Genomic DNA, 26453 nt, shown 5'->3' with positions numbered 1-26453 from the left:
AGGGACAATTTCGGATCAAATGAGAGGCCTCCGATGATCAGGCCCTCAGGGACTATTTCCCATCAAGGTACAACTGACACACCAACACTCTTAACACAGCAATAGTCACCTTGAGGTGAGCGTGATCCAGCCAAGATCACGTGCTGCATCAGCCACACACCGCCACCCGCGGTATCAACTTCTTTGAGATGCCCAAGTCTTGCGTCCCACACATACATCATGGCTGCACCACAGATCAAGCACGATCTCAACCGCTCCGGTTGGGAGTCCACTGACTTTCCATCCGTCTGTGAGAACTGTCTTCCCGATAACCCTTACGTGCAGATGATCAAGGAAGACCACGGTGCAGAATGCAAGATTGTAAGTTTTACTCATCCACTCAAGCTTGACGCAAAGCTAACACGACTAGTGTACCCGCCCTTTCACCATCTTTCGCTGGAAAGCAGACCGAACCTCGCGCCAGAAGCGCACCAACATTTGCCTCACCTGTGCTCGTCTGAAGAACTGCTGCCAATGCTGCATGCTGGATCTGTCTTTCGGCTTGCCGATTGTGGTCCGTGATGCCGCATTGAAGATGGTCGCTCCCGGTCCAGAGAGCTCTATCAACCGTGAATACTATGCGCAAAACCACGAGAAGGAAATCGAGGAGGGACTTGGCGCGATCGAAGAATATGAAAAGACCGACGACAAGGCGCGCGAGCTTCTCCGACGTCTCGCCAAGAGTGAACCTTATTACCGGAAGCCGCGCCGGATCGAAGGGCCGTCTGAGGGAGAGCAAGCGGAAGAGTCTAGCTCAAAGGATCAACCGCGCACACATAACCGATACGGAAATGGACCCGGCCCGACGCGTACGAGTGAAGGCCGATTAGGGAACAAGCTGCCCGGACGAGGTGGACGCGGTGGCGCTCGTGGCGGACGTGCTTTCCCAGGTACTACGCAACTCCCACCATCAGCCGCAGACATCAGACCCCCATCCGACCCCAACATTACATCCCTCTTCGTCACTGGTGTGGAAGATGATCTGCCTGAACACGCCCTGCGATCATTTTTCTCGGAGTTTGGCCAGCTCCGCTCGCTCGTTTGCTCTCACCGCTCCCACTGTGCATTTGTCAACTTTGTCAACCGCGCCGAAGCGGAGGCTGCTGCTGAGAAGTGTCAAGGCAAGGCCATTATCCAAGGCTGCCCGTTGCGCGTGCGCTGGGGTAAGCCCAAGCCCCTAGATAATCTGGATCGTGAAGAGCGAATCAAGAATGCTCGCGAAGGCAGATCCGCCGTCGGTGCTCCGGCTAAGGGCTCTGACAAGAAGGCCATCACTGCCGCTGGCGACGCTACCATCCAAGAAAAGGCAATGAGCTATGCCGTGGCACCCCCTCCCGGCTCCGGCGATGTTCAGTACGCTAGTATGAACGGCGATTGAATATTTAATCTATAAGGAAGTTGCATGATTTGTACACAGCGGGCGTTGGCTTGGTTCATGTTTGTCTTAGGACGATTCTATGCAGTATCTATCTCAAAAAATACCCCGGGGACGCCAAATGTAACAAAAGAGTTGGGTATAGTATAATACACATCCAGCAGCGCTGGCTTTTCTCACGACTGTTTGTAGCTGTCATGTATGCAAAGAATGGGTCTCGGATCGTAAGACGGCTAAGAGGAAGAAGAGCAAGCCTTATGAATCTTGACGTTCTGGTTGCCAACCTTGATGCTGTCATTGTCGCCGCGCTCGATTTCGTCGTGGATGTTCAGCTCTGTAGTCCAGTCATTAGCATTGGATTCGGCACTCGGGCTCTTCAAAGAGAGATCTCCGTTGCAACAGACTCATGATACATACCCCACTTTGCGTCCTCGTTTCCATCTTCGCGAGCACCTTGCACGATGTTGTGGCGCAGAATGCTCGCAACCTCTATGGCATTGTTGATCTGCAGGCCAGTGTCGATACCAACGCGGCGGTTCTCCTCGAAGTTGCGGCGAGCCTCTGCGCGAGCAGCCAAGAGGACTCGGTTGTCATCTAGAAAAATGTTAGCCTTTTGTTCCCTGGGTCTCATGCAGACTGACGTCGCAGTGTAAGCGTAGCACCGGGTAAAACGGACTTTGGAAGGCGATGCGGGTAGCACGCAGAATCTGACGGTATGCGCTCAGTGCAGAAAGACCAGAAGTCGCCATTATGAAGGATCAGAGGCTAAGGAGAACCCGGATGATTGTATCGCGATGAGGCAAATCGTGATCGGGAGACCTGGTGGTAAACGGACGGCCGGATGTGTCGCTAAAGCCACAAGAAGAACCAAAAAAATCAAGGAACAGTCAAAGAGTAGAATGAAACCAAAAAGACCTAGATAATCAAGATCCGACAACGTCAAAAGCAAAGAGGTAATTCAAGTCCCGATCATCCGAGTTGTGATTGGCGGGCGGCCATTCGAGGCAGAAAAAAAGGTATGCAAAAAATTCCCACTTCTCCCACAACGCTTTGTCCGTCATCACAATCCAACGCAATGGCTTCTGTGCAGGTTGTCAACGTTTCTCTCCCATCCTTGCCTTCGGGCTGGACCGCCGACAAGGACTTCAAGCCCGTCGGCAGCTTGTCTCCTGCTACTCAGCGCACTATCGAGCCCGTGGGCCCGCACTTCCTTGCCTACGCTCGCCGTGTACGTTCTTATCTGCGGGCAATCGTTTGTTCATTACTGACCCCCTACTAGAAGCGTCACAACCGCACTTTCTCCGAGGATGAGCGCATCCAGGCTGAGAAGACTGTCAAGAAGACCGAGGAGGAGGATGAGGATGACTTCTCCGATAACGAGGACCCCATGATGCTTCAGCGTGAGGCTAAGGACTGGAAGGTCAGTCTAGTATCACATATCCTGACTATAAATTCACTAACAATTAGCAGGGTCAGGACCACTACGCCGTTCTCGGTTTGTCCAAGTATCGCTGGCGCGCAACCCCCGACATGATCAAGCGTGCCCACCGCAAGAAGGTTCTCCGCCACCACCCCGACAAGAAGGCTGCCATGGGCCAGTCCGACGAGGATGACCGCTTCTTCAAGTGTATCCAGAAGGCCACCGAGCTCCTTCTGGACCCCACCCGCCGCCGCCAATTCGACTCCGTTGACGAGGCCGCTGATGTCGACTCCCCCAGCAAGAACACCATTGCCAAGAAGGGTCTTTACAAGGCCTGGGGCCCCGTATTTGTTGCCGAGGGTCGCTTCTCCAACAAGCAGCCCGTTCCTGAGTTCGGTGACGAGAACAGCACCCAGCAGGAGGTTGAGAACTTCTACAACTTCTGGTACAACTTCGACTCGTGGCGCTCATTCGAGTACCTTGATGAGGATATTCCCGACGACGGCGAAGGCCGCCACCAGAAGCGTGCTACCGAAAAGAAGAATGCCAACGCCCGCAGCAAGCGTAAGGCCGAGGACAACGCTCGTCTCCGTGAGATGGTCGATGAGGTTTCTCGCTCTTGACGAGCGTATCAAGAAGTTCCGCCAGCAGGCCCGTGCCGGCAAGGATGCCAAGCGCAAGGCCAAGGAGGACGAGATTAAGCGTATTGCCGAGGAGAAGAAGGCCGCTAAGGAGGCCGAGGAGAAGGCTGCGAAGGAGGCCGAGGAAGCCGCCAAGGCCGAGCGTGAGAAGAACAAGAAGAACAAGGAGGCCGCCAAGAACGCCGCTAAGAAGAACAAGCGTGTTCTCAAGGGCTCCGTCAAGGAAGTTAACTACTTTGCTGAGGGCGAGGCGTCTGCTGGCCAGGTTGACTCTGTGCTTGGTGATGTTGAGCTTATCATGGGCAAGATTGATGTTGATGAGCTTGCCGCTCTGGCTGAGAAGCTCACTCTCGCTGGCAAGGATGGCGCTGCTGTGAAGGCTGCTTATACTGCTGAGGCCAAGCGTCTTGTTGAGGCTGGTAAGATCAAGGAGGGTGATGCCAAGGTCTTCGTTTAAATTAGACTATGACCGGCTTGGCCGGGTGATGACTGTGTTTATGCCATAGATTCTGGAGACGAATGCATTAAAATTATCGTCTATCATTGTTATCCACCTGTAGGCTATGTAACGACGTCTGTCAATCTTCAAATGTCTCTTAATGTCTTTCAGGACCGTGTAGCACGCTCCATTAAGTCCGGTGTTTTCCCATTAAGTCCGGTGTTTTCCCAATTAAGTCCGGTGATACTAACCGATGGTGGAATCGGTCCCAGTCCCGCTGCAGGAAGCAACTCTCACTTCAGTAGAACTTACTCTCGTTGGCACACCTTGATCCACAGATCGTATTGCCCCTACGTCTTGAATTCTTTTGAGGGAGCTTCAGCTCGTAAAAGTAAGTTTATCTGCATTTTGACGTGCCACAAGTTGAGATTGAAGACTGACTGCGTGAAGATGAAGCTCCGAGCACGAGCTATTACTGCCATCCAAGCAATCAACAAAAGTCTTCCAAAGCTGCTGCAAGGTCCTTTCTTCACCACTTCAAGCGCATTGAAACGATGTGAATATGTGGGGCGCTACAAGAATGGCCAGGCTACAATACAGAGGTTGTTCAGTCCTGTCACGAAATCACCAATGATTTTACATTATGGCAAGCCGACAGGCGACTACAGGGGTCCAATCACTTGGTGGTAGATGAGTCCATCATTGAGGCAATGAATGTCGGTCAGGAGAGCACTCTTCAGGGCCGTTTTCAGGCCTTGATATTTATGGTTGTCAACCTGGTTCTGCAGTACCACCAACACCAAGTTCGTTTCTCCGACTACAAGAGCGCACAGAGACCCCCCTAATTTAGAGGGCGAGCCCGATGCTGTGCTCATCAATCAAGCTTTTCAAATAAAAGCAGTAGGAGAGATCAAGACTTGGTGGATTGACGCCCACCAACTGGGACAATCCCTACCAGAAACGGCGTGGCTGCGACGCATTCTTGCTCAGCCCGTGGATTATATGCTGGAACACCAATGCAAGTATGGTTTCATTACTACGTACGAAGAGAGCATCTTTCTACGCCAAGTCAAATACAGTGATGGGACCTGGGGTATTGAGCACTCTCCACTGGACTCGGGATTCGACCTGGCCCGCGTTTCGACATCTGGTGAAGCTGTATTGTCGACAAGACAGTGTTTTTATCACTTTTCCTGTGCGGCAGAGCAGAATGGCGACGTGAATAATCCTACTCCGCGTAAGGACTGGATAAAGGAGCTGTAAAGAAAGCCGCGTCTAATTTTATGTGGTATTCATATCGATGATAATAATTCAATTCAACTGTCTCTGAGCAACACTTTCAAATCCTGGCGCTACGATCTGCATCATTAAGAATATGAGAAACATGAGCAATTGACTTGTAGCTTCACATGAACCTGGAAAGGACCCAGGCACACTAACTCACTGCAGGCCCCATATCCAGCTATCTATCCAGGCGAAACATCGCCTACCAGTCCCATTCCTCAATTTTATCAAGCCAGCCAGGTCGCCGGACAGCAGGAACCTTGGCCAGGCGGTATTTTACCCTTATCTTCTGGTCCCAGGGCGGTGCGGTGGTGTGGACCCTGGGGTCCCGGAAACCTGCAAAGTGGCTATAGGCAGTCAGTCTTCATCTTTACCTGTCTTGAAATAACATACATAGACTTGGTTTCGTCATCGTAAATGATCTTTTGGGAAAGCGGGAGATCGTGGGTCCACAGCGTGCTAGCAAGACGCCTGCTTCAAGCTGAGTCATGATTGGAAAGATCCAGATTCAGAAACTTACAACCACGCGAGGCGGAAGGCGGCCCGAAATTCATCGCGTTCGGGGCGGGTCCAGTTCCAAAACCTCCTCTGTGTAAGAGGCTCCCCTGGGACCCGAAGCCAGAGTAGATTGGCGTAAAAGCCCCCCCGGAACAAGTGGCGAATCTTGGGGTTGAGCTCCCCTATCAATGAACTTCATACGCGCAACCACGTCGCAGTTTTTCAGAGCTTCCATTGCCTTCAGTTCATCGAAGTCCGGAAGCTCGACGGCCTGTTTACTCCGTTGGGCGGCAGGTTGGAAGTGAGTGCCTTTCCACGGAATCTGACGGTAGACGCGGATAAAACCCTCAGTGCCCTCGTCCGCGTGGTGGACTGAGAACTTGGCCGTAGCGTAACAAGGCCCATAATTTTTGATTTCATGCTCAGGTAGGATACGAGCATCTCCTCCCAAGAACTCGTCTAGAACCCATTGGGCTTCTGGCCACGCGGAGAAGCTGATGGTGGATCCCTCCATCCAATCGAGGTATTCCTCGGGAAGCTCTGCCATGATGTAGACTGTAGCAGTGGTTGTGATTTGTAGACTGTAGCGGTGGTTGTGATTGTCCAAGCCATTGTGGTTGATGTTGTGGTGTTGTGATTGATGTGAGTAAGGGTAATGCTGACGGCACGGACAATATCAATTTCGTCTCGATTGTTTGTAGCCTACTGAGCCTACTTCTCCCATAGCATGAATTCATCACAATTGCACACATATCCATCTTCAGCCATCCTCTCTGACATCAATAAATCACTAAATGACCGCTTGCCAGTCTGCCGTGACCAGCTGCCCAGCAACTATCAATACCATGTGCGTGACAACTCAGACTGAGATAGTCTCGACCACTCTGTGTCCCGTCACTGAAGCTGAAGGATCACATCCAACTACAATCCCAACTACTGACAATGACTCACGCACCCATATTCCGTCAAATACCCGAACGATTCCCGTGGTTTCGAGCGCTGCTACTGTCACACAGTGTGCGGCACGCTCCTAAATGACATATACCGGCATTCAGTCTGTCTTTGCTGATCCGGATGTTATTCCGCCGATCCTCTCCAACAGCTTCAGCCTTAGCCCCAATTCAAATGGGCGTAGATGCTACAAGGTCTATATACGCATCAAATAACTCCGGAGAAGCTGCCGTTACACGTCACAAGCAGATTTGGCAAAACCAGCGCTACAATCCGACTTAAGCAGACAGCTGGACAACCCCGGAATGCGCTCACATCTGCCCAAGGGGCGCAGTGGTCTGACAGCACTGCGACTTTAGCACTAAGACCGATAGGGATGATATCTTAGCGGAGAAGTTGGCTGCCTTGGAATCGAACGATCTCTCCTCCGATGATAGTGGCCCTGAGGGTAATTCATTGGGATCTGCCATGAGATACCGAACAGAGATGCGGACGCACACGATGCATCTCAAGTGCTGCCTGCTGCAGTTTCAAACGTCATTCTTCTTGATGTAAAGGCGGTACTGGGGCAGGGGTATTGAAGAACCGAGGCGGACAGCCAAAGCGCGCGGGCCCCATCAGGCGTTCATGCCGCCGTGGAAATAAGGGGCTTTCTATTGTTTTGCCTGTTGCAACAAGGTTTCGATCAACTTCCAAGGCTAATTACGGTATTATAACAATGAACCGTCCATTATTTACTGGTGATGACAATACAGTTCGACGCGGATCACCATGGAAATGGCTAATTTAGACTAGTCCGGTTCAAGTACCCATTGAGATGCGTACCTCTTGAAAACCAGGGTCCAAATCACCTCCCATTTGGGGAGTGCATATCATGAGAGACGTCTTTCGATCGCCCGATATGGAATGGGCTCGTTTACCACCAGGTAGACAACCCGGCTCAAGCCTTCGGCGGGGAAGAAGGGGGAAAGGCGCCTGGTTGCTTTAAAGCCCGGCAATTCCTCCAATTCATATTTTTCTTTGTATATTTTCTCTATTCAGCGCTTTTCAAGTCTTGTTACCTAGCTGTGTCTGCACTGCAATCATGCTTGTCAAATCTCTCGTCGTTGCGTTGGCTGCGGTTGGTGCAGCTGTTGCCCAGCGCCCAACTAATGAATCCATCTGCGACTACTATACCACAGCATTGCTGAAAACCAACAACGCCACCAACCAGTATACCCTCCTGACCCTGCTTGTCAACACTGCCGTCATCGGCAACTACACTCAGCCAAACGTTGGTGTCAGTGTTCCCGGTATCCTGAACCCGAATGGCACGTACAACGGCACCAAAGTCAACCTGGTGCCGTACTTCGATGGTGGCCTCGCTTCCAGCAACAACGGAGGAAAGATGGGTGTTGCGAAGAACTTCCTGGATGGAGGCGGTGCCGCCCCTCTCATGAAGAACATGCCTGCCAACGACATGTCATCAAACCAATAGTAAGTCATTCCCCATTGTGTCCCAATCTCAAGAACAGGAGCTAACATCAGACTCCCCGATCAGCAAGCTGATGACCCACCTCTATCAGTTCTTTGGAAGCTTGCTGGGCTGCTCTGGTGTCGGCATGACCGGATTCTCTGCTTATGCTGGGGAGGGTAGCATGTACCAGGTTCACAAGTGAGTTTTGATCATCGCCTAGTTTTACTCGTACTAACAAATTTTGGCCAGGTTCATGGTCCTCGACCCCTACCAGATGGGCTACTTCATTGAGCAGGTCGGCCTGGCTGCTGCTTCTTTCGGTGTCGCAGAGTCGGACATCACCGTCGTCGCCACTGCCCTTACATCACTGTTTGACTATCGCTGCGCACCCAAGACTACTGTCATCAATACACAGGGCGCGCAATACCAGAGCATTTGCACTGACGAGATGTGTCCGCTTGCCATGAACTCTACTTGCGCAGCTCAGCCCGTTATGCTCCAGCCTCTCGTCGCCAACCAGACTCTAGCCGCTGGTGAGGGTCGCAATTCATCCGAGTCTGCCTCTGCTACCGGCTCTTCTTCTACATCTACCTCCACTTCTGGCTCCACCTCCAGCACTCCCAGTGCAGCTGGTGCCGCTCAGTATCAGCCCGGACTTATGGCCGTGCTCTCGGCTGTCCTGGCCTTCTTCGCTCTTTGATTCATTTCAAAGCTCCTCTAGAGAGGTCTCGAAAGATGGAATCTCTTATTGACATAATTTTAAATAGTATTATCCTTCTTGAACTGGCCTACATGTAGGCATTGACATGAAAATTTGTACTGCAATTCGTTCATTTCAATGCTTCGAATAACTTTAGCTCAAATGAAACATGATTTTTCTTAGATCAGTTTTCCTTACTTTGTGAGATGACGTATGAAAAGCCTAATCCACCATGCAGTCGATCGATTTGAGTGGTGTTTTCGTAATCATTTACCGAGCACTTCTTATTGGAGATGCCCGCAAGCCTCCAAAGTAAATCGCGATCGTCAGAAGAGGGTCCCCAGAGTTTCAAGCCCCAAGTGTTCGAGCGCCAGACTATTCGAGAAAGGCGGCCCAGGAACGAGCAACTTCCGAGAACGAATCAGTTCCAGTCGAAAAGGGGTTGCTTAGAAAGTCACCGGTGTCTATCGGCGAGTCGGGTCGCTGTTTACAACGCGGGGTTCACTAAAAACGGCCAGATCGGGACGTGCACTCGGTCGCGATCGTTCTCGCTCATTCTCTTTTCCGATTCGACCAACACAAGTCAAAGATGGAGCGCCACCCGGAACTCATTGTCTTTTATGGTCAGAGCTCTTGCTGTATATTACCACTGGCACCGTAACAGACATGGTATGGTCAGAGACCGTAACTCGAAACATGATAATTCCTGATGTTTTCGCTAGATCGGCTCCGTTCTCGCTTTCGCTCTCGGTCTATCAGGAGCTTACTCCAGATTGATCAGAAGTGGCTGGTTCCATGGATTACCCGCAGGACTTGTTGGATTTGAATTCCGAGCGAATCGGGGTTCTGTGAGATCTACAATCGGATAAATTAGTAATAGGCGTCATGGTTCCCCTGACGAAAAGCGTACTGTATGCCTTAAGATTGTGTCTGTCCTGTCAAAGGATGATTTTCTGTTTACGGGCTAGATAGAAAGGATGGCGAAAAATGGAAATTTCTCACTATTCACTTCTTCTCCAGCCTCAATGGCAGTGAAATCTATCCCTGCTTCCGCATCTCAAAGAAGGCGGATCTTCACAACTCTGACGATTTCTCTGCTGCTAGACTTGGTTAGTCTTAACATGTTCCTGAACAAAGTGGTAGTGCATTATTCAAGTGCCTATACTTAACATTGTGTCTAGATCTCATTCACCTTGATCCTTCCTCTCTTTCCATCCGTTCTCAGCTACTATCACGCAAAAGAGACCTCATCTACGAGCCTACTCAAGCGTGTCTTCCACTACTTGAATGTGTACAAAAATTGGTTTTCGAGACCCATAGATTCAAGCTATGACATTGTTCTACTTGGCGGCGCATTTGGCTCGCTGTTCTCTCTCTTACAGGCTATAGCCTCTCCCGTTATCGGACGGCTCTCGGACCAGCATGGTCGACGCAAAGCTCTACTGTGTTCCCTAGCTGGGAACATATTAAGCGTCGGTCTCTGGGTCGGCGCGACGGACTTTCGGGTATTCATCGCGAGCCGTATCGTTGGTGGACTGAGCGAGGGCAACGTCCAAATAGCCAATGCAATTATCACAGACATCAGTGATGAGAAGCAACGGGGATCGGCTATGGCTCTGGTTGGCGCATGCTTTAGCCTCGCGTTCATCTGCGGTCCGGTACTGGGTGCAACGCTTGCAAATATACCCACGACTGCTTCGAACAAATTTGCCATGGCTGCTGTTGTCTCCCTTTTCCTAATCGGGGTAGAGACAGTTTATGTCTACTTTTCTCTCCCGGAGACACATCCACGCTTGAGCCAGTTTCAAGACTCTACTACGTCTGCTGCAACCCCGACCAACAATGAGAGAACCTTGCCTGTAGCTCCCACGGTGCTTAATGGCAATGCATCAAAGGCTTCGGTGAATGGCAACAAGTCGTCTTCTGTTGCTCCTCAGAGCCAAAACATCAAGATGAGACTTCGCAACGAATTCGTCTTAAACTGTATTCATCTCTTCTTTCTGCTCCCATTCTCAGGTCTTGAATTCTCGCTTCCGTTTCTCACTGCGACGCTATATGCCGACCAAACAAGTACCATGAGCCCCTCTGCCTTGAATGGGCGTCTGCTTTCCCTCATGGGCTTGATTGCATCTTTGCTCCAGGGTACCATTGTTCGCCATCTGCCACCGATCTTGAATATACGCCTTGGCGTGATAGCCTGCACGATCTCTTTCTTTTTACTCGCTCATGTTCGTTCGATGAGCGGTGTCTATGTCGCAGGTGTTTTCCTGTCTGTCACTTCAGCAACGGTGGTGACTAGCATCAATAGTCTTGGTAGCTTAGGAGCGCCTGCGGGCGAACGGGGTGTCATTCTCGGCCGTCTACGCAGCTGGGGACAGGTAGGGAGAGCTATTGGTCCATTTCTTTTCTGCTCCCTCTTTTGGTGGGCGGGGAGGGAAGTTGCTTATATGACAGGTGGTGTCATGATGATGGGCGTTGTGGGGGCTGTTTTCACTGTGCTTAAGTAGCGATAGCAAATACAACTTACCAATGAAGAGGGGTACATTGTGGCCTTGTAGAACGCAGTCATCTTCGGTCAAACTCTTAGTTTAGTATCATCAAGACGACTTATTGAATGTAGTACGAGAATCACTATTCTTGCTACTATGTTAGTCTCGGGTGCTAATGTCACTGTCCCTCTTGTGAACATGTATTATTTACGCGTCCGGATGAAAGCTTTGTCCATAATTATGCCTTGTAAGTAAACTTTCTCAACCTGAATGAGTATTGTTGCTCTCGAATTCTCTTATTTTGACTCCCTTGGTTTGACAAGTCTTGCAAGAGGAGCGGACAGGGAATTGAGAAGTTTGACTCACATCAATTCCCGTTTGTTTGATCGGTCGTTTGTCAGTCAATTGACTTGAGGCCTGAAGTTCACCATGTGAAAGCCTCCAAAACAGCTGGGGCTCTCACCGCTTCTGTAGGTGTGGGCTCGAAACTATGCGAGACGCATCAACACCCACGTCCGTGTGGATTTACGCCTGGAAGCGCAGCCAATCTTCCTGTTTTGACCCATGTTCATCTTTCCTCAACTCACCGCCATAGAAATGTCTGAGGATTTGAACCCGAGAGTTTTCACTTACGCCGACTTTGACCTTCAAGCTCTATGCCGTCACGCGAGCACGCTTCGACAGGGTATTCCATGTACTTGTGATCCCAATCAACGCCCTGCCTCAGGAGCTTTCAACTGGGCTGTCTTCATTTCATTCGAAGACGGGGTGCGATGGGTATTCAGATCCCCGCACCACAGAACTTTCATGCCAATGGAAATGGCAGTGAAGCTACTGGCAAGCGAAGCTGCCACGTTACGATACATCAGAGCTCAGAGCGATATCCCAATTCCAATGGTATACGACTACTGGTATTATTCTCTCCCAGACTAAAGTATCCCAGAACTGACCTCCCCCAGTGTTTCGTCCGATAATGATATCGGGGTTCCATACATTCTCATGAGTGAAGCACCTGGCAAGCCACTGTCAAACGTTTGGAGATCAGCTGACTCGCCTGAACATGATTTAGAGACCATCAACAAGGCTAAAATTCTTTCTCAGCTGGGCAGTATTACATGGAAGCTTTCGCAGTTGCGTTTCGACAAGATTGGCTCCCTCTTTGAAGAAGATGGGACCTTCGACATCAAGGAATGTCTCTCACGTGGCCACATATTTGACAGACGTTATCTTTTGGATATTCCGCGTGGACCCTTCAATTCTGAGGCAGAGTTCTATGACAGCCTTATCTCTGCATTCTCGGAGCATGCAGAGAATCTGCAGCTATCACATCATTGTTTTGTGGCACCTGTTCCCTCGCGCGACGACTATCCATCCAGAAAACAATACATGAGCGCTGTTGACCTATGGAACGACTTCGTGACCGTGGGAGACAAGACAGAGTCATCGGATAACAGACTGGACTACATAATCGCAGGCGACGCTCTCCGTGACATAATACAGAAACTTGACCTCTCAGCCTTCAATCATGAGACGTTCCCATTGCATCACCCCGACATAAGCGTCAACAACATATTTGTTGACGATGATTACAACATTACCTGTCTCATCGATTGGGCATTCACTTCATCCGTTCCTGAATTTATGCTATTGACTACACCAGGATTACCACAATACCGCGACGAGATCAGCTCGGATCTACACACACCGTTCATAGATGGATTCGTTGCTGCTTTTCCTGGCCCAACGGAAGAGAAGACCATTCGCAGATATCGAGAATGTCTTGAGCGGAGCCAAATCTCTTGGAGATTAAGTCGACTCCTCAGCCTAGACTCAATTTGTGATTATACACTCTTTGCTACTGTGTGGAACTCTGTACGCGGACCTGAACAGGATCTGGATGAATACTTCGTACAGAAGCGCTGTTTGCCGCACTACGTTCGGCTTTACAACGAATTACAACAGGATGACCAGCCACTCTCAAAACTTGAGAAAGAGGAAAAGGATTATTTTCGAAACAAAGGTGTCAGAAGCACGATCGCCAAGAAGCTGACACTCATGTCTGAATGGAAAGCAAAGTATACCGTCACAAAGTCACCGAGACTTCGAAACGATATGTTTGTTGCTTCACCTCATTTATGGAAGTGGATTCAACGATTTGTTCGGGACTGGGAAGAAATGTCATGATGTGTCTATTCGGGACATCAAAATCTCAGTCGAATGCGCTCCACCGGGACATCCTACAGATCACTAGTCTCGTTGTCTTTCACCTTTTCGAAATTAGTAAATGCACCAAAATTTGTTCAGAGCAATGCGCCGTTTGTAGTATGATACTCGCCCTGAATAAATGAATTGTTCCTTCGCGCCATTCAGTCTCTATGAAAGCTAGAACGATGCCTCCTTTTGAACCGAGGGTATCATTGTGACCTACTATCCTAGCGGCAGTTCCACACTCCCGCGCCTGCGACGTGTCATCGAGCTCACTGAGCAAGCAATGATCACAAGAGATTAAGCTAGTATACACAAGGTCCCATATTATGATCCTCACAGTCCAACTCGCAGTCCGTCTCGCAGCCTAAAGCGTGACGCCGCAGAGAAAGTAGCCCCCCGTGCATCTAGATGGTCCAGCCAGCTGGCGTACCAATCCAAAAATTCTGGAATAGAATCAAAGCGCGCCTTCCGGCCGTATAGAACGCTAGGATTGACAACATCCGCCTTGAAAACAACGACCCGCCACCGCCAATCCCGGATGTTGGCAGTATCCGGGATATTTCCATCCCTGTGCTTGCCATCATTCTCGTCGTCATCCGTCCACAGCCGGCAGTATACGTACGCACTATACCACTCCGGACATTCGTACAACCGGTTATTTCCAACGCCGGTAATAAAGCCAGCCCTGACATCCAGGTCCTCGTCAATACACGCCCTCAGCGACTCATTCGACAATTCATCTTCCAGCTCCCGCTGTAAGTCCTCTTGCTCGCGCTTTAGAAGTTCCGGATCCGCCAACTTGGCACGTCTCTGTCCCTCGTCAAGTCCATCCAGTTCCTCGCTCTTGACCCCGATCCACGAAGCCGGTGAGAATGGCGCAATCCCCGAGTCTCGGAAGTCAATGTCCACCACCCCTGCGCATACTTCAGGAACAAGGCTAGCTCGTCACATCGCGGGATAGTCATCGACCTGTGGTCTTTGTGATACATGCACGCGACGTCGAGCTCCACGTCGTCTTCGGCGACGATCTCGTCTGCCTGCCGCTGGCACACAAGCTGTACTGTGTCGAGGTACATCTGCCGCCCTTGTTCTGTGCGCAGTAGAGGCGGGATCACGCCGTCGACCGGTTCATGGGATGGTGGGGCGTTGACAATAGCATAGATATCGAGGTCTTTGACTGATGTCTGTTGTGGGATCCTGATCGCATCGCGCCTCCCACGCGTCTCAGGGGCATCGTCGTCCCATTCGAGATTGTCCATCCATCGGTACTGGCGGAGCTGGCGGCGCTTCTCCTTTTCAGTTGCTAGACCTTTCGCTTCAATTTCATTGATGCGGTCTTGGAGAAACTTTTGGTTTGCGGCCGCCATTCTGCTACGGAAGCGGGCGATGGCAAGGCGCATGGTTTCGTCTGCGTTTGCGTCTATGCCTGAGGCTGAGGCTGAGACTGAGACTAAACCTGCCATTGATATTGTCTAGGACAGCCTCGTGTTCTTTGCGTTCGTCACTATCGGTCGTCTTTTTTTTTTTGTTTCTTTGCTTTTTTTCCTACTTGTTCCTCATGAAGTGAGGAGGGGATAAATTGAGATTGAGGAATTGTGAGATTGGGGCTGTTGAATTCGCAAAGAGTTGGTTAGAGTGGGCATTATCCTCCTAGTTCGTCCTTAGTGCCAAGCGGAGAGCCTATAAGCCCTGGATGTTCCATAAACTTGGTCCCCACTCCCGATACAACTGGAATTTAACATGATTTTATTATAGCCGTTTTTAGATATCTTGAGCTAGCTTCAATGTTGCCTTTAGAGGTTCAAGTGTAATGCTTATACAAACTAACACTCATACACCTAACATGATCCCCAAAATCAACGACTGTGACGCACGCCAAGCCCATAGTAAAATGGCCAGTTCAGACTTCATCCACTCGTTGCAAAATGTCAGCCAGATAGTGCACCAGATAGAAAGGCTGCATCTGCGGCACCGAACCGCTTTGGTGTGTGCCAGGCGTGCGGTGACTCTGCTCACTACAATGTCATCGGAGACGTGACTCCAGTGCGTTGCGGGGGTGGGGGTTGGGGTCCGTTGACATGCAGCTGTGCATAGTGCTTGCACTATGAAAGCTCCCACAATGCGTGAATGAGATCGTCTCTGCTGGACCCGTGAGCCCGCAGCCGCAATATTTACTCTGCGAATCGCCCAATCGAGGGCGGAAGCCAAGTTGACGGCGCAGGGGGCTTCGGGGCGCCTGGAATAGGGACATGAGACCGAGTGTTAAGTCAGAAAATGAACAAAGTAGGATAGTGGCAGAAAGCTTTCGACGAAAACTTGCCCTCGGCTGGGAAATGTATCCATCCCACGATGCACGCGAGCAGTGCTGGGCGTGTAGCGAACAACTGCAAGGATCAAATAGGCCAATCTCACTATCTTTGCGAGTTTTGTCCAGATGGTGAAAAGTATTGCGTTTCGCTGGCGCTCTTTTGCCATCCTTTGTATCGGTGAGAATGACAGTGACGCTACGATAGGTGCTCTGCTCATTTTCTAATAACATCGTAGGCTCAGGTCACGAAAGTGATATACAGCAAGTGCACTTCGACGCTGCCTTTCGGCTCGTACTACTATATATATTCACTGCCATAGTTCACCTACCTGCCCTAAGCCAGGGCCAGAAGAGGTCCGCTCAGTTCCGCCTGATCTGTATTGCAGAGTACCTACAAATGTTCAAATCTTTGCAGCTCTCAGACCCAACTTTAATCCCAGCTACTCACAACGAGTGTTTAAAATCCCTGGGCTTATTTCTCCATGTCTGTGAGCTCATAACATCGAGGTGTTTGATTTAGAACCGATGTATAAGTTTGAGAGGCAGAGATGATATGGTAAATTACCCTATATGAGGTAGATATCTCGATATGTGTCAGGGCCCCAGCCTAGGGTAATGTTCAGGACGGATTCCGAGCCTGCCGACTCCACGGAGTACCAGTAAACGGTTTTGGGGGTTCGAAACAAGTTAGGAACCTGGGAATCTCAATTGTATCTCATAGGTACTTCCAAGATAAGGATAGAGTGTGCCAATTTCCAGCCTCTTCTTTATCGCCTGCAGCGGCTCAGCGTGGGAGGCGCCCACATGAGTGCATACTGCACTCCTATTGGCCCAACCTCCCCAGCCTCTGAAGACGTTCGAGAAATCATCTACACAGCTTGATTCTCTTCAAAACTCAAAGACAAGTACTTTAATAATATCAAGTCAATCTCAAAGGACGAAAAAGTGAAAAAGAACATCTATCGTCACATGGTCGTTGTCGCACTCCTCCATTGTCTTATCTAACCGTTGTAGATAAAGTATCTATCATCAGCCCACACAGAAGCAAGTCAGCCGCCAATTGAGTGCGAATTAAAGATCAAAGCCATCTGGACACATGTATGCAAACCCCACAGACAAGAATAGAACGGCAAAATCAAGCGACAGGACCCTGTGCCCCGATCGCCTCTATACATTCCAAAGCGGGCCGAGTCTACGTACGCCTTCTACGTAACGGTAGCGGAGCGCCCCTCACGACCCACGCCTCAACTTCAGTAAAAGATCGCCATGAGATCATGCAAATGGCTCTCAATTTCACTTCTCTGGCATAATCCTTACCAATTTTCATAGATATTACTCTTTTTAGCATTCGCTATTTCTTCAGTAGGATAGAATCTTCCGGGTTCCGACAGCTGATCGCCAAGACCAAGTATACGTACACTCTGCAGGAACGGCGCCATCTCTTGGCTGGCGAGATCTGCAAATTTTGAAACAAGGCCGTGAGTGGCGCTGGCGGGGCCAGCCTTGGCTCTATTGACCGTAATATTAAACCCTTCTCTTGTCCACTTTTTTTTTGATCACCAGGAACAGGACCCTATCCTAACATCTACGGCTACAAAACGCCTGGTATGCCGCCTCCCTTGACTTGGCTTGTCCACGACCACAACTAACAACACAAAGACACTCGTTCATAACCACCATGCTGTCCCTCCTGCGCATCTTCCTCTCCGCATCACTTCTCCTCAACGCATCCGCCTTCCCTCTCCTCCACCTCCGCGATGCCGCAGAATGGAACTTCGACCTCTTCCCGACCGTGCGATGCAATGGCACTGCCGACGCGCACATCGGGTCCGGAAGTACAGGCTGCCGTGCGAACCTGCCCACCGAGGCCGCGGCGTACAGATTGAATGCCATCTCTGAAGGCTGTCGCATCCAGTTCTACGATAACACCATGTGCGACGATTCTGAGATGTCGGTTATTGCGGGTCCTTTGACTACTTCGGAAACTTGTCGCGTTCCTGTATCGGGTCACCGGTATGGATCTTATCAGGTTACTTGTGATGAGGAGTAGATTTGGGTTTGAGACTTCTCTGATGATCAAGATTTCAACTTGGGCTGGACCCGGTGTTGGAGTTTGGATTGTTTTTTGCGTTTCTTGGCTTCTTCTTTTTATGTGAGAGTGCGTGGGAACGGGTGTGCCCCGGGATAGAATGGCGATAGATTACGATATACCCATAGATGAATTGCACTGATGAATCATTCTTTTGATCTTTAATTTTCTTATGGTAGCATGGGCCTATTGCGGTCTTCCGATTTGTGGAGAGAGAGTGGTGGCTCCGGGGGTCTCGCAACCAATGACAGGTTTTATCATCGCCCAGATGGTGGCGATGGGGCATTTTCGTTGCATTTGATTCGAGTTTAATGTTTCGTGTGCCTGTGCCTTATGTACACCACTTGTCTAATTGGTGTCCCCCCCGATCCTGCGATCCTTCGATCCTGCGATCCTGCGATCCTTCGATCCTGCGATCCTTCGATCCTGCGATCCTGCGATCCTGCGATCCTGAAAATCATACCCTTCAAGGAGGCACGTTGCAAGGGGGGCTGAGATGTGTAGGAGCACGACATGCCTCGTGCAGTGCTTTTCGATTGTTCAAATAGACGTGCTCATGTGGAAATTTGAGATCCCTTGATCGTGCTTCCTGTATACAGGCACGGCGTCTAGTAAGGAGGGACCTGGCTGTTGGACTCCTGTCTAGGACTTCCTTAATTTATGCAAGACTGGGAAACCACTTGTGTCTGATACAATCCGGGGGGAACTCCCTGGAACATTACCCCTGTTTGGTCAATATGTCCTGACTGAGGAACACCCTTGGCAAAGCTTGGTCGAGATTTGTATTGATGAAATGGCTCGCGACCTCATTCCGCATGTGTCCGCGGCAAGGGGTTTGCGGGGACCGCTTCGATCGGACATCGGACCTCTTTCTAGGCACGAGGACTCGGATGACGATGTGAAATCTCTCGTGTATTGTTCTACTTGTTCAACGGACTGCCAAAGGGGCGTTTCAGGCCCTTGTCCAGGTGTGTTCGCTAAGCACGACCTTGAGAGTCCCCGAATATCCTCCAAGTCTATCATTTACATGGAAATTAGATCGGCATCTAGTCGCGTGTCAGGATGATGCTTATTAAAAGTCTTCTTCAACATGACAGATGTTTCAATGAGACGTTGCATTGATGCGACCGCGTTTTCGTTTTAGAATGAAGTAATCGACCGATCAAGGACTCGGACAAACAGGAGTACGCCTTCCTTGCCTCGATAAGCCAGAGCAAAGCGATAAAACCTTCGAATGCCGACCTCACATTCGCCGGGACTGAAATTATCTTAAAGGTTCATGAATTTACCTCGCGGAGATAAAACGTTGAACTACATTGAAGCTGAGTCTGGATCTTTACGGGACACAAGTAGTCGATCTTCCCAAAACGGATAAAGGCCGAGCTGTCCGGGAGCAGATGGTACCTCGACCTCACGACCTCACGAAACATATATGTGGGACTCTTCCTTTTCCAACACCAGCAGCATCGCCAAGCTGCTCAAAAAATGTCTGAAAAGCTCTCCAACTCGAGCGAGGAAGCTTTCACTCCTTTAGCGCCTGTCGGATTTTTCGATCCGGCGCTGAAAACCACCCGACGGAAAGTGTTCATCCAATGGGCCCGCACCGTCCTCATTCTCTGCGTCTTTGTGCTATGGGTTTTATCAATCTTCTGGGGCTCCCAATTTGCAACAGAAAAGAATTTCAAAGCGCTCAAAGTCTGGGTCGTCGACTTCGACGGCCAAACGCCGTACAATTCCTCTGACACACTGGTCGGACCGGTCGTCAAACAAGTCACCAATGAATTCATTTCCTCCCCAAGCCTCCATTTAGGCTACGAGATCCGCTCTCCGGAACAATTCAACAACGACCCCTGGGCCGTCCGTCAAGCCATCTACGACGAACACGCCTACGCCGCAGTGATCATCAACCCAAACGCAACTACCCTCCTCCGCTCCGCCATTTCCAACAATAACCAATCCTACGACCCGACCGGCGTTATTCAAACGATCATCGTCTCCGCCCGTGATGAAAGTACATACTACAACTACATTCTGCCGGATTTATCCGTGTTCCAAGCTTCCATCATCAGTGCTTTCGGCCCACAGTGGGCCCGGGAGCTAGTCTCCGGAAATACGAATCTAGCCTCCGTACCCTGCAAGCCATCAACCCAGCCATTGGCATCACGACTATCGATCTCCGACCATTCGCGCCCGCCGTCGCCGCACCGGCCGTCTCAATCGGCTTGATCTACCTGATCATCATTGCATACTTCAATTTCCCTTTCCTCATGCCCATTCACGCCCAGTTCATCAAATCCGATACTCACCCGCCTCTCAAAATTCCGCACTGGTTAATATGGCGCATGGTCTCCAACATCGTCGCTTATTTCTTCCTTTCATTATTCTACTCGCTTGTTTCATTGGCGTTCCAGATTCCATTTAGTAACGAGCCTGCGTCGGAGGTTCTCTCCGCCGAAAATGCAAATGCGTATGGAAAGGGCTCATTTGTTGTCTTTTGGATGTTGAATTGGGTGGGGATGGCTGCGCTAGGTTTCCCATGTGAGAACATGGCTATGATCCTAGGAATGCCGTGGTCTTCGTTTTTCCTTATCTTTTGGGTCATTACGAATGTCGCAACGGGCTTTTATGCCATTGACCTGTCTCCGGTCTTTTATCGGTGGGGATATGCTTGGCCTTTGCATCGGAGTGAGTTTTTTTTTCTTTTTCTACTTTTTAAGTTGCACGGCTTTACTGACTGAGTTTAGTTGTCGAGGCTCTACGGACGATTTTGTTCGGAACGCATTCGAGGATCGGGTTGGACTTTGGAATATTGTTTATTTGGGTCGTCTTTTCGTTGGCATTCTATCCATTTGCGACATTCATTATGCGTTGGAAGATGAAGAGGGGGATGTAGATTGGGTTAGAGGCATGTGTGGCTGGGTCAGGCCTCAAAAAGTTGATTCATGCTGTACATATTTCGAACACGACGATATATATCGATAACTGACAGAAGAACGCGAATATAATTAATTACTACTGAGGTGAAACATATGATTGGTGGGATTACTACGACAAACTATATCGCATAGTCTCAGTTTACTACGTAGACAGTGCACGTTCGAATGCCAGCTCGCCGTATAACTGGTTTCGTCGAGGCCTTGGTCCTTCTAGGCTCTAGGTGGCAATAGCTCGGCACTTTGAAGTCTGTTGAAGTTTATAACTTGTACTTCACATCATGGAAGCTTCTCGATGTTCTCGCTCGGTCTTGTGGGTGGACTCAATTGGACTGATCTGGATATTCAATTGGATTGTGCGATTTCCCGAGTTTCCAGTGTCCGTCTCTCGGTAAGAGGACTGGCTGGGCCCTTGATGTCATTCCCCTGAACCTTGTTGGGCTGATGAACAGGGATGTCCAAGTAAGGCGCGGACACGCCACCCGTGGCTGAGATATGCTTTGCCGCGCTGATGTGGTGATGACAGTACGATCTTGGATGGGCTTAGTTCCGTGGATAGGGCCGTAGGCATGCATTCCGGCTAGGAGGTGATGTTCTGAAATGTTGAAATGAGGTAGTAGACCGATCTGGGCCCGGTGTGGCCATGAGCTAATCACGTATGTTGCTGAATCATAGCGGATGTGTTTGGCATTGACCACAGGCTGTTACCAATTGACAGGGTGAAACTGTATCATAAGTTTCTCGAAGATGATACATTGCATGAAAAGGCCGAGAACAGGCAATATTTGCGTGGAAAGGTGTATCCCTCAAAAGGGAAGGAACAAAGGAAAGTGCACCTCGTGACCAAGTTGGATAACAGGATTTGTCAAAACATCACTTCTACCACACACTCAAGCCAATCCTCCTCGGCAGCTCGCGAACTCGGAGACAGAATTGCAAGTTCTCGCGTGTGGCGTGTTTAAGCTTCATCTGGCAGGAGCCATGTATAGGGAAGCTCCGATCTGAATGCATTTTCGACGTCCACTCGTTCAATCCATGTGCCCGGTTCTGCATCTCTCATTGGACCAGCCAGATATGAGCCCGTTATCCCCAGGATTGAATTGACTCTATCACCCAGGTACCCGCTGATGTATAGGCATTTTGCTAATGCCAACAGGTACCATGATGCTACCTCCGTCTCTCAACAGGGAAAAAGGGTGTAACCGTCATCTCTCGCGTGGACAATCTCCCACGTCTCACAGTCCTTTTTCTTCTTTCTTCTTTCGTCTTCTTCTTTTCTATTCTCTCTTCTTCAGCGTTTTCCGTGCCCTCAGTTCCATCGCTTCATCCGCAAATTCCTCAAGCTCAACGCTGAAATCTCATCGTTTTGCAGCACTGCTCTTCAACAAGCTACACAGCAGAAGAAAACACTTCACAGAATGGATCGCCACGAGGAGGCTGGAATGACTCCCGAGGAGGTCTCGAGCATATCAGACCCCTTTGAGCGCCGTCGTCTGGCTTTGGCCAAGATTGACAACGCTCCCTTCGGTTGGCCCCATGTTCGTGCCGTTATTGTCGCTGGAGTTGGGTTCTTCACAGATTCTTACGACATCTTTGCCATCAATCTGACTGTGTCCATGATCGGGGCTGTCTACTGGCAGGGTGCGAAGACTAACCCGGGCAAGCTCCCATCCAACTCGGACACCGCCATCAAAGTTGCAACCTCTGGGGGGACTGTCATTGGTCAGCTTTTCTTCGGCTGGCTTGCGGACCGCATTGGTCGTAAGCGCATGTACGGAATCGAGTTGATGATCATTATCATGGCTACTCTCGCCCAGGCTCTCTCTTCCAGTTCTCGCGCAATCTCTATCACCGGTCTTCTCATCTTCTGGCGTGTCATTATGGGCATCGGTATCGGCGGTGATTACCCCTCTCCTCCATCATTACCTCCGAGTAAGTTTGACTTTGTCCCCAATAATCTCTCTAACATGAGGTGGGACGGAACTGACTCGTGACACAAGGTTCGCATCCACCAAGTGGCGTGGTGCAATGATGGGCTCCGTTTTTGCCATGCAGGGTATTGGTCAGTTCACCGCAGCTATCCTGGCACTCATTGTGACTGCGGGCTTTCGTCAGTCCCTGGAAAGCGCCAAGGATGTGGCTCACTGCTCCGGAGTCTGCCAGCTCGCCGTTGACAAGATGTGGCGTATTGTGATCGGTTTTGGAGCAGTGCCTGCTTGTGCAGCTCTTTACTACCGCTTGACTATCCCCGAGACCCCTCGCTACACATTCGACGTTAACCGCGACATTGTCAAGGCGGATGAGGATATCCGCGCCTACATCAAGGGACACCCCGAGGGCCATCCCGATGACATTCAACGCATCATGGTCCTTCACAATGAGAGCATAGAATATCTTGCCCCCAAAGCCAGCTGGAAGGACTTTATCCATCACTACGGTAACTGGAAAAATGGAAAAGTTCTCCTCGGCACTGCTGGTTCCTGGTTCTTCCTCGATGTTGGTAAGTTGGCTCTGTCCCCATTGAAAGTGACCCCATGCCAATCATTCTTTCAGCTTTCTATGGCCTTGGTCTCAACAACTCAATCATCTTGAGTGCCATCGGCTGGACTGGTGGAAATAATGTGTACGAGACCTTCTACCGCAACGCGGTTGGAAACCTTATCTTGATCTGCGCTGGTGCCATTCCCGGTTACTGGGTCACCGTGGCTACGGTTGATACATTCGGCCGTAAGCCGATCCAACTGGCCGGCTTCATCCTTTTGACCATTCTGTTCATCATCATCGGCTTTGCCTTTGAGCCCCTGAAAAATTCAAACAACGGCCTCTTGGCAATGTACATCCTTGCCCAATTCTTCTTCAACTTCGGACCCAATGCGACTACGTTTATTGTCCCCGGCGAGTGTTTTCCAACTCGCTACCGCTCGACCTCGCACGGTATCAGTGCAGCCTCTGGAAAGATTGGGGCCATCATCGCCCAGTGCGTGTTCGGCCCCCTCGTTCACCGCGGTGGCAAGAAGGACAACTCTGACTCGCCCTGGCTCAATCATGTTATGCAGATATTCGCTCTGTTTATGCTCTGTGGTGTCTTCACCACTCTTTTGATCCCCGAGACGAAGCGCAAGACCCTAGAGCAACTCAGTGGTGAGGACTACTATAACAATCCATCCGTTGAGATGAACACGACCAGCCCAGACAAAATGGAAGACTACACTCGCCCCAAGGACCACAATTTGAGCTCTGTCCAAAGCACTGGCACACAGAGCGACACTGTCTACGCTCATGGCCAGGGCAACGGCAACTAAACTCTTGTGTAACAACCTGCACTACTGGGTCTGAGCCTGGTCTGAACCCGCCAGAAAGGGAATACAATGGGCCTTTTCTTTCTTTTTCACAGGAGCTGATGGAGGCATTTCGCGTTATCTTACTTCCTTTACTTTACTCCCTTAATCTGTACTCCGTTCGGCTTTGATATCTTCCAACTACGCTTGTGAAGCTCAAAATAATCGCTAATGAAAACTCTTGCTTGAATCTCGTTGCTCCCATTGTAATATGCAAATGAATAGGTCATTTCTAAGTGCGACGGGTACGTGCAGACCTGAAGCTACGAGACAGTCGGGGCATTACCTCGATGAGTTGTGAAAGTTGTACGAAGGCATGTGTACCACGCGACGATGCTACCTGCCTTAGACCACGAGGTGCGTATCTGGGATGATCCAATCTGTTTTTACTTGGGTTTCCCGTCGTAGGAATCTAAATCCGTTTCTAGATTTGGGCCATCAAAGGTACGGGGACATTGTAGCTGCTTAACATTACCCATAAGCAGGAATTGGCCTCACTAGACAGACTGGCTTTGACTTGTTTCGGGTCCCGGCGAGACAGAATGTATGTCTGTGCCCAATGAAACGAGGTCAGTACCACAGAGGTAGTTATGGGTCATTACACTTACATGTCGTGGGAAGTGGCTGGAGAGAAGGTCAGCCTACTAGTCCTGTTCTGATCCCCGAATATCTCTTTGAGCCACAGTTCATCTCCAGTGAGTGATCTGCCTGGGAGATTCCGTGTCAGTCCCAGTGCTGCCTGTTCCTGAGCTTGCGAGCTGATTTCGGCGTCTCTCACTGCCGTCAACATTTCTAGTCTGAGCACTTCCCTACCCTGACTTGCTTCACCACACTTTTATTCCATACAACGCCGTCTAGATTTCCAGAAACAAGATGGCGCGTGAGGCGGTGATTCCACTCTCCCAGGGTTGCACTGTCTCATCAGCAGTCAGAGATACCACGCGGCTTGAGCCGACGCCACGAGAGTCCGTTGATGCTTTGACTCAGGCTCAATTCCCAGAGCCCGTCACAAATTTCTGGAGACGTGAGGATGAGAGCAAGCACCGAGAGGCATGGACCCCCGATGGAACCCAAAACTTCGTCGCCGCCAAATGGACCGACCCACGTCCGTCCACTGATCCCAATGAAGCAACAACCTACATCGCCCGCACCGATGAAGACCTCATCCCAGCTCTACACCTCATCTCCGACTCCGTTGCCCAGCAGCGTCAAATCGCAGCTCGATCCCTCCTCCTACATCCGGTATGCTGGCTGCCCATCATCGGCAGCATTCCATATCTCATTGTCGAACGAGCCCACGATTCCTCAGACTGGCTTGTCATTCTCATCACCATTGCCTGCATCATGGCCGTCATCATGACAGTTGTCAAAATTGTGGTACGCGGATACCTCGACGAAGCCGAGAAGGTCGGACGCTGGAGCTGGCTCTACGGTCCCCGCTGGATCAAAACGCGACTGGGCAATCTGTGTCGAGCCGAGAAAGCCGGACCGTACCCACGAGATGAAAGAGATGATTATGTATTCATAACCCGTCTCGGCAAAGAGGTCATTGGCGCTATCGTGCTACGGATAATCGATACCTGGGAGCGGGATACAGATCCGGGATTTGAGCTTGGTCGAGAGGTGAAACGCAGACATCCTATGAGCTACTTGATGAACACTTATCATCGAAAGAAGGTCTGCATTCGGGCATGGACTATCAAGCGACAATACCGTGGTCAGGGCATCGGTCTTACACTTCTTCGATTCGTCGTTCGCTGGGCTCTTGATAACGATCTTGAATTCTTGTTCTTTGCTGATGACCATGCCCATTCCCTGCGTGTGCTCCCAACGTTCTTGAATAAGAAAATGGATAAACAGGATGCTAGGGCCAAGGAGACTCTCTACTGGGAGGTGAAACATTACTCGACGCCTTGGCACATGGAGGAGCGGGAGGAGCGAAAGACGCTTTTCCGGATTGATGAAGTAAAGGCTCAGCTTGTTGGTGTCCAGAATGAAGTTGCCTACCGGGGCAAGAGTCCCCCAAGGGATGTATCTGAGTGTCGGGGAAGACTGAGCTCTAGGTCGCCATAGAGGTTGTCTTCTATTTCCGCGGGTTGCAGACCAATTAATTTTTCAGCCGAAACAAAGACATTACCGCTTTTGATTCCAATATCTTCTAGAGTTGACAGACGTACTTCCGTAAAAGTCCTTGGAAGGCTGTGGATTACTCCCAAAGCAAAATCTGCTACGCAACACCAAGCTCTTGTAAAGACACCGTCGGCGGAAATATCCGTTGAATGACG

At 50.2% G+C, this 26453-nt stretch overlaps 13 protein-coding genes across 13 annotated transcripts; 10 read left to right on the top strand and 3 right to left on the bottom strand.

The window, feature by feature from the left end:
- Nucleotides 1-219: 219 nt before the first annotated feature.
- Nucleotides 220-1417, top strand: slt11 (Pre-mRNA-splicing factor ECM2; the record flags this gene model as incomplete). Its single annotated transcript, XM_056968048.1, has 2 exons — nt 220-360; nt 410-1417. The coding sequence occupies 2 exons, from the start codon at nt 220-222 to the stop codon at nt 1415-1417; spliced, it is 1149 nt and encodes a 382-aa protein (XP_056820844.1).
- Nucleotides 1418-1647: 230 nt separating this feature from the next.
- On the bottom strand, nt 1648-2163 carry N7477_006384 (LYR motif-containing protein; the record flags this gene model as incomplete). The annotated part of the gene is made up of 3 exons (XM_056968047.1): nt 1648-1748; nt 1832-2008; nt 2091-2163. 3 exons carry the CDS (start codon nt 2161-2163, stop codon nt 1648-1650), a joined length of 351 nt encoding a protein of 116 aa, XP_056820843.1.
- Nucleotides 2164-2489: 326 nt separating this feature from the next.
- N7477_006383 (putative ribosome associated DnaJ chaperone Zuotin) lies at nt 2490-3932 on the top strand (the record flags this gene model as incomplete). The annotated part of the gene is given in 4 exon segments (XM_056968046.1): nt 2490-2642; nt 2694-2834; nt 2885-3442; nt 3462-3932. The coding sequence occupies 4 exon segments, from the start codon at nt 2490-2492 to the stop codon at nt 3930-3932; spliced, it is 1323 nt and encodes a 440-aa protein (XP_056820842.1).
- Nucleotides 3933-4624: 692 nt separating this feature from the next.
- N7477_006382 (uncharacterized protein) lies at nt 4625-5177 on the top strand (the record flags this gene model as incomplete). Its single annotated transcript, XM_056968045.1, has 2 exons — nt 4625-4717; nt 4767-5177. The coding sequence occupies 2 exons, from the start codon at nt 4625-4627 to the stop codon at nt 5175-5177; spliced, it is 504 nt and encodes a 167-aa protein (XP_056820841.1).
- Nucleotides 5178-5400: 223 nt separating this feature from the next.
- On the bottom strand, nt 5401-6243 carry N7477_006381 (uncharacterized protein; the record flags this gene model as incomplete). The annotated part of the gene is made up of 4 exons (XM_056968044.1): nt 5401-5545; nt 5592-5669; nt 5719-5803; nt 5898-6243. The coding sequence occupies 4 exons, from the start codon at nt 6241-6243 to the stop codon at nt 5401-5403; spliced, it is 654 nt and encodes a 217-aa protein (XP_056820840.1).
- Nucleotides 6244-7731: 1488 nt separating this feature from the next.
- On the top strand, nt 7732-8803 carry N7477_006380 (uncharacterized protein; the record flags this gene model as incomplete). Its single annotated transcript, XM_056968043.1, has 3 exons — nt 7732-8123; nt 8188-8301; nt 8353-8803. The coding sequence occupies 3 exons, from the start codon at nt 7732-7734 to the stop codon at nt 8801-8803; spliced, it is 957 nt and encodes a 318-aa protein (XP_056820839.1).
- Nucleotides 8804-9828: 1025 nt separating this feature from the next.
- On the top strand, nt 9829-11310 carry N7477_006379 (uncharacterized protein; the record flags this gene model as incomplete). The annotated part of the gene is made up of 2 exons (XM_056968042.1): nt 9829-9912; nt 9985-11310. The coding sequence occupies 2 exons, from the start codon at nt 9829-9831 to the stop codon at nt 11308-11310; spliced, it is 1410 nt and encodes a 469-aa protein (XP_056820838.1).
- A 579-nt stretch (nt 11311-11889) lies between these two features.
- N7477_006378 (Aminoglycoside phosphotransferase) lies at nt 11890-13476 on the top strand (the record flags this gene model as incomplete). The annotated part of the gene is made up of 2 exons (XM_056968041.1): nt 11890-12203; nt 12252-13476. 2 exons carry the CDS (start codon nt 11890-11892, stop codon nt 13474-13476), a joined length of 1539 nt encoding a protein of 512 aa, XP_056820837.1.
- A 357-nt stretch (nt 13477-13833) lies between these two features.
- On the bottom strand, nt 13834-14963 carry N7477_006377 (uncharacterized protein; the record flags this gene model as incomplete). Its single annotated transcript, XM_056968040.1, has 2 exons — nt 13834-14437; nt 14470-14963. 2 exons carry the CDS (start codon nt 14961-14963, stop codon nt 13834-13836), a joined length of 1098 nt encoding a protein of 365 aa, XP_056820836.1.
- Nucleotides 14964-17486: 2523 nt separating this feature from the next.
- Nucleotides 17487-17858, top strand: N7477_006376 (uncharacterized protein; the record flags this gene model as incomplete). The annotated part of the gene is made up of 1 exon (XM_056968039.1): nt 17487-17858. One exon carries the CDS (start codon nt 17487-17489, stop codon nt 17856-17858), a length of 372 nt encoding a protein of 123 aa, XP_056820835.1.
- Nucleotides 17859-19382: 1524 nt separating this feature from the next.
- N7477_006375 (SNG1 family protein) lies at nt 19383-20790 on the top strand (the record flags this gene model as incomplete). The annotated part of the gene is given in 3 exon segments (XM_056968038.1): nt 19383-19965; nt 19983-20582; nt 20642-20790. 3 exon segments carry the CDS (start codon nt 19383-19385, stop codon nt 20788-20790), a joined length of 1332 nt encoding a protein of 443 aa, XP_056820834.1.
- Nucleotides 20791-22248: 1458 nt separating this feature from the next.
- phoD (phosphate:H+ symporter) lies at nt 22249-24132 on the top strand (the record flags this gene model as incomplete). Its single annotated transcript, XM_056968037.1, has 3 exons — nt 22249-22762; nt 22803-23330; nt 23384-24132. 3 exons carry the CDS (start codon nt 22249-22251, stop codon nt 24130-24132), a joined length of 1791 nt encoding a protein of 596 aa, XP_056820833.1.
- A 909-nt stretch (nt 24133-25041) lies between these two features.
- On the top strand, nt 25042-26241 carry N7477_006373 (GNAT family N-acetyltransferase; the record flags this gene model as incomplete). The annotated part of the gene is made up of 1 exon (XM_056968036.1): nt 25042-26241. The coding sequence occupies one exon, from the start codon at nt 25042-25044 to the stop codon at nt 26239-26241; it is 1200 nt and encodes a 399-aa protein (XP_056820832.1).
- Between the last annotated feature and the right edge of the window lie 212 nt (nt 26242-26453).

Source organism: Penicillium maclennaniae (genome assembly GCF_028827695.1).
Source record: "Penicillium maclennaniae strain IBT 15551 chromosome Unknown utg000006l:1.0-2513246.0:1.0-2515036.0, whole genome shotgun sequence".
Classification (NCBI taxonomy): domain Eukaryota; kingdom Fungi; phylum Ascomycota; class Eurotiomycetes; order Eurotiales; family Aspergillaceae; genus Penicillium; species Penicillium maclennaniae.
Note: the sequence above shows the minus strand (reverse complement) of the source record. Positions and strands in the feature narration are given on the sequence as shown.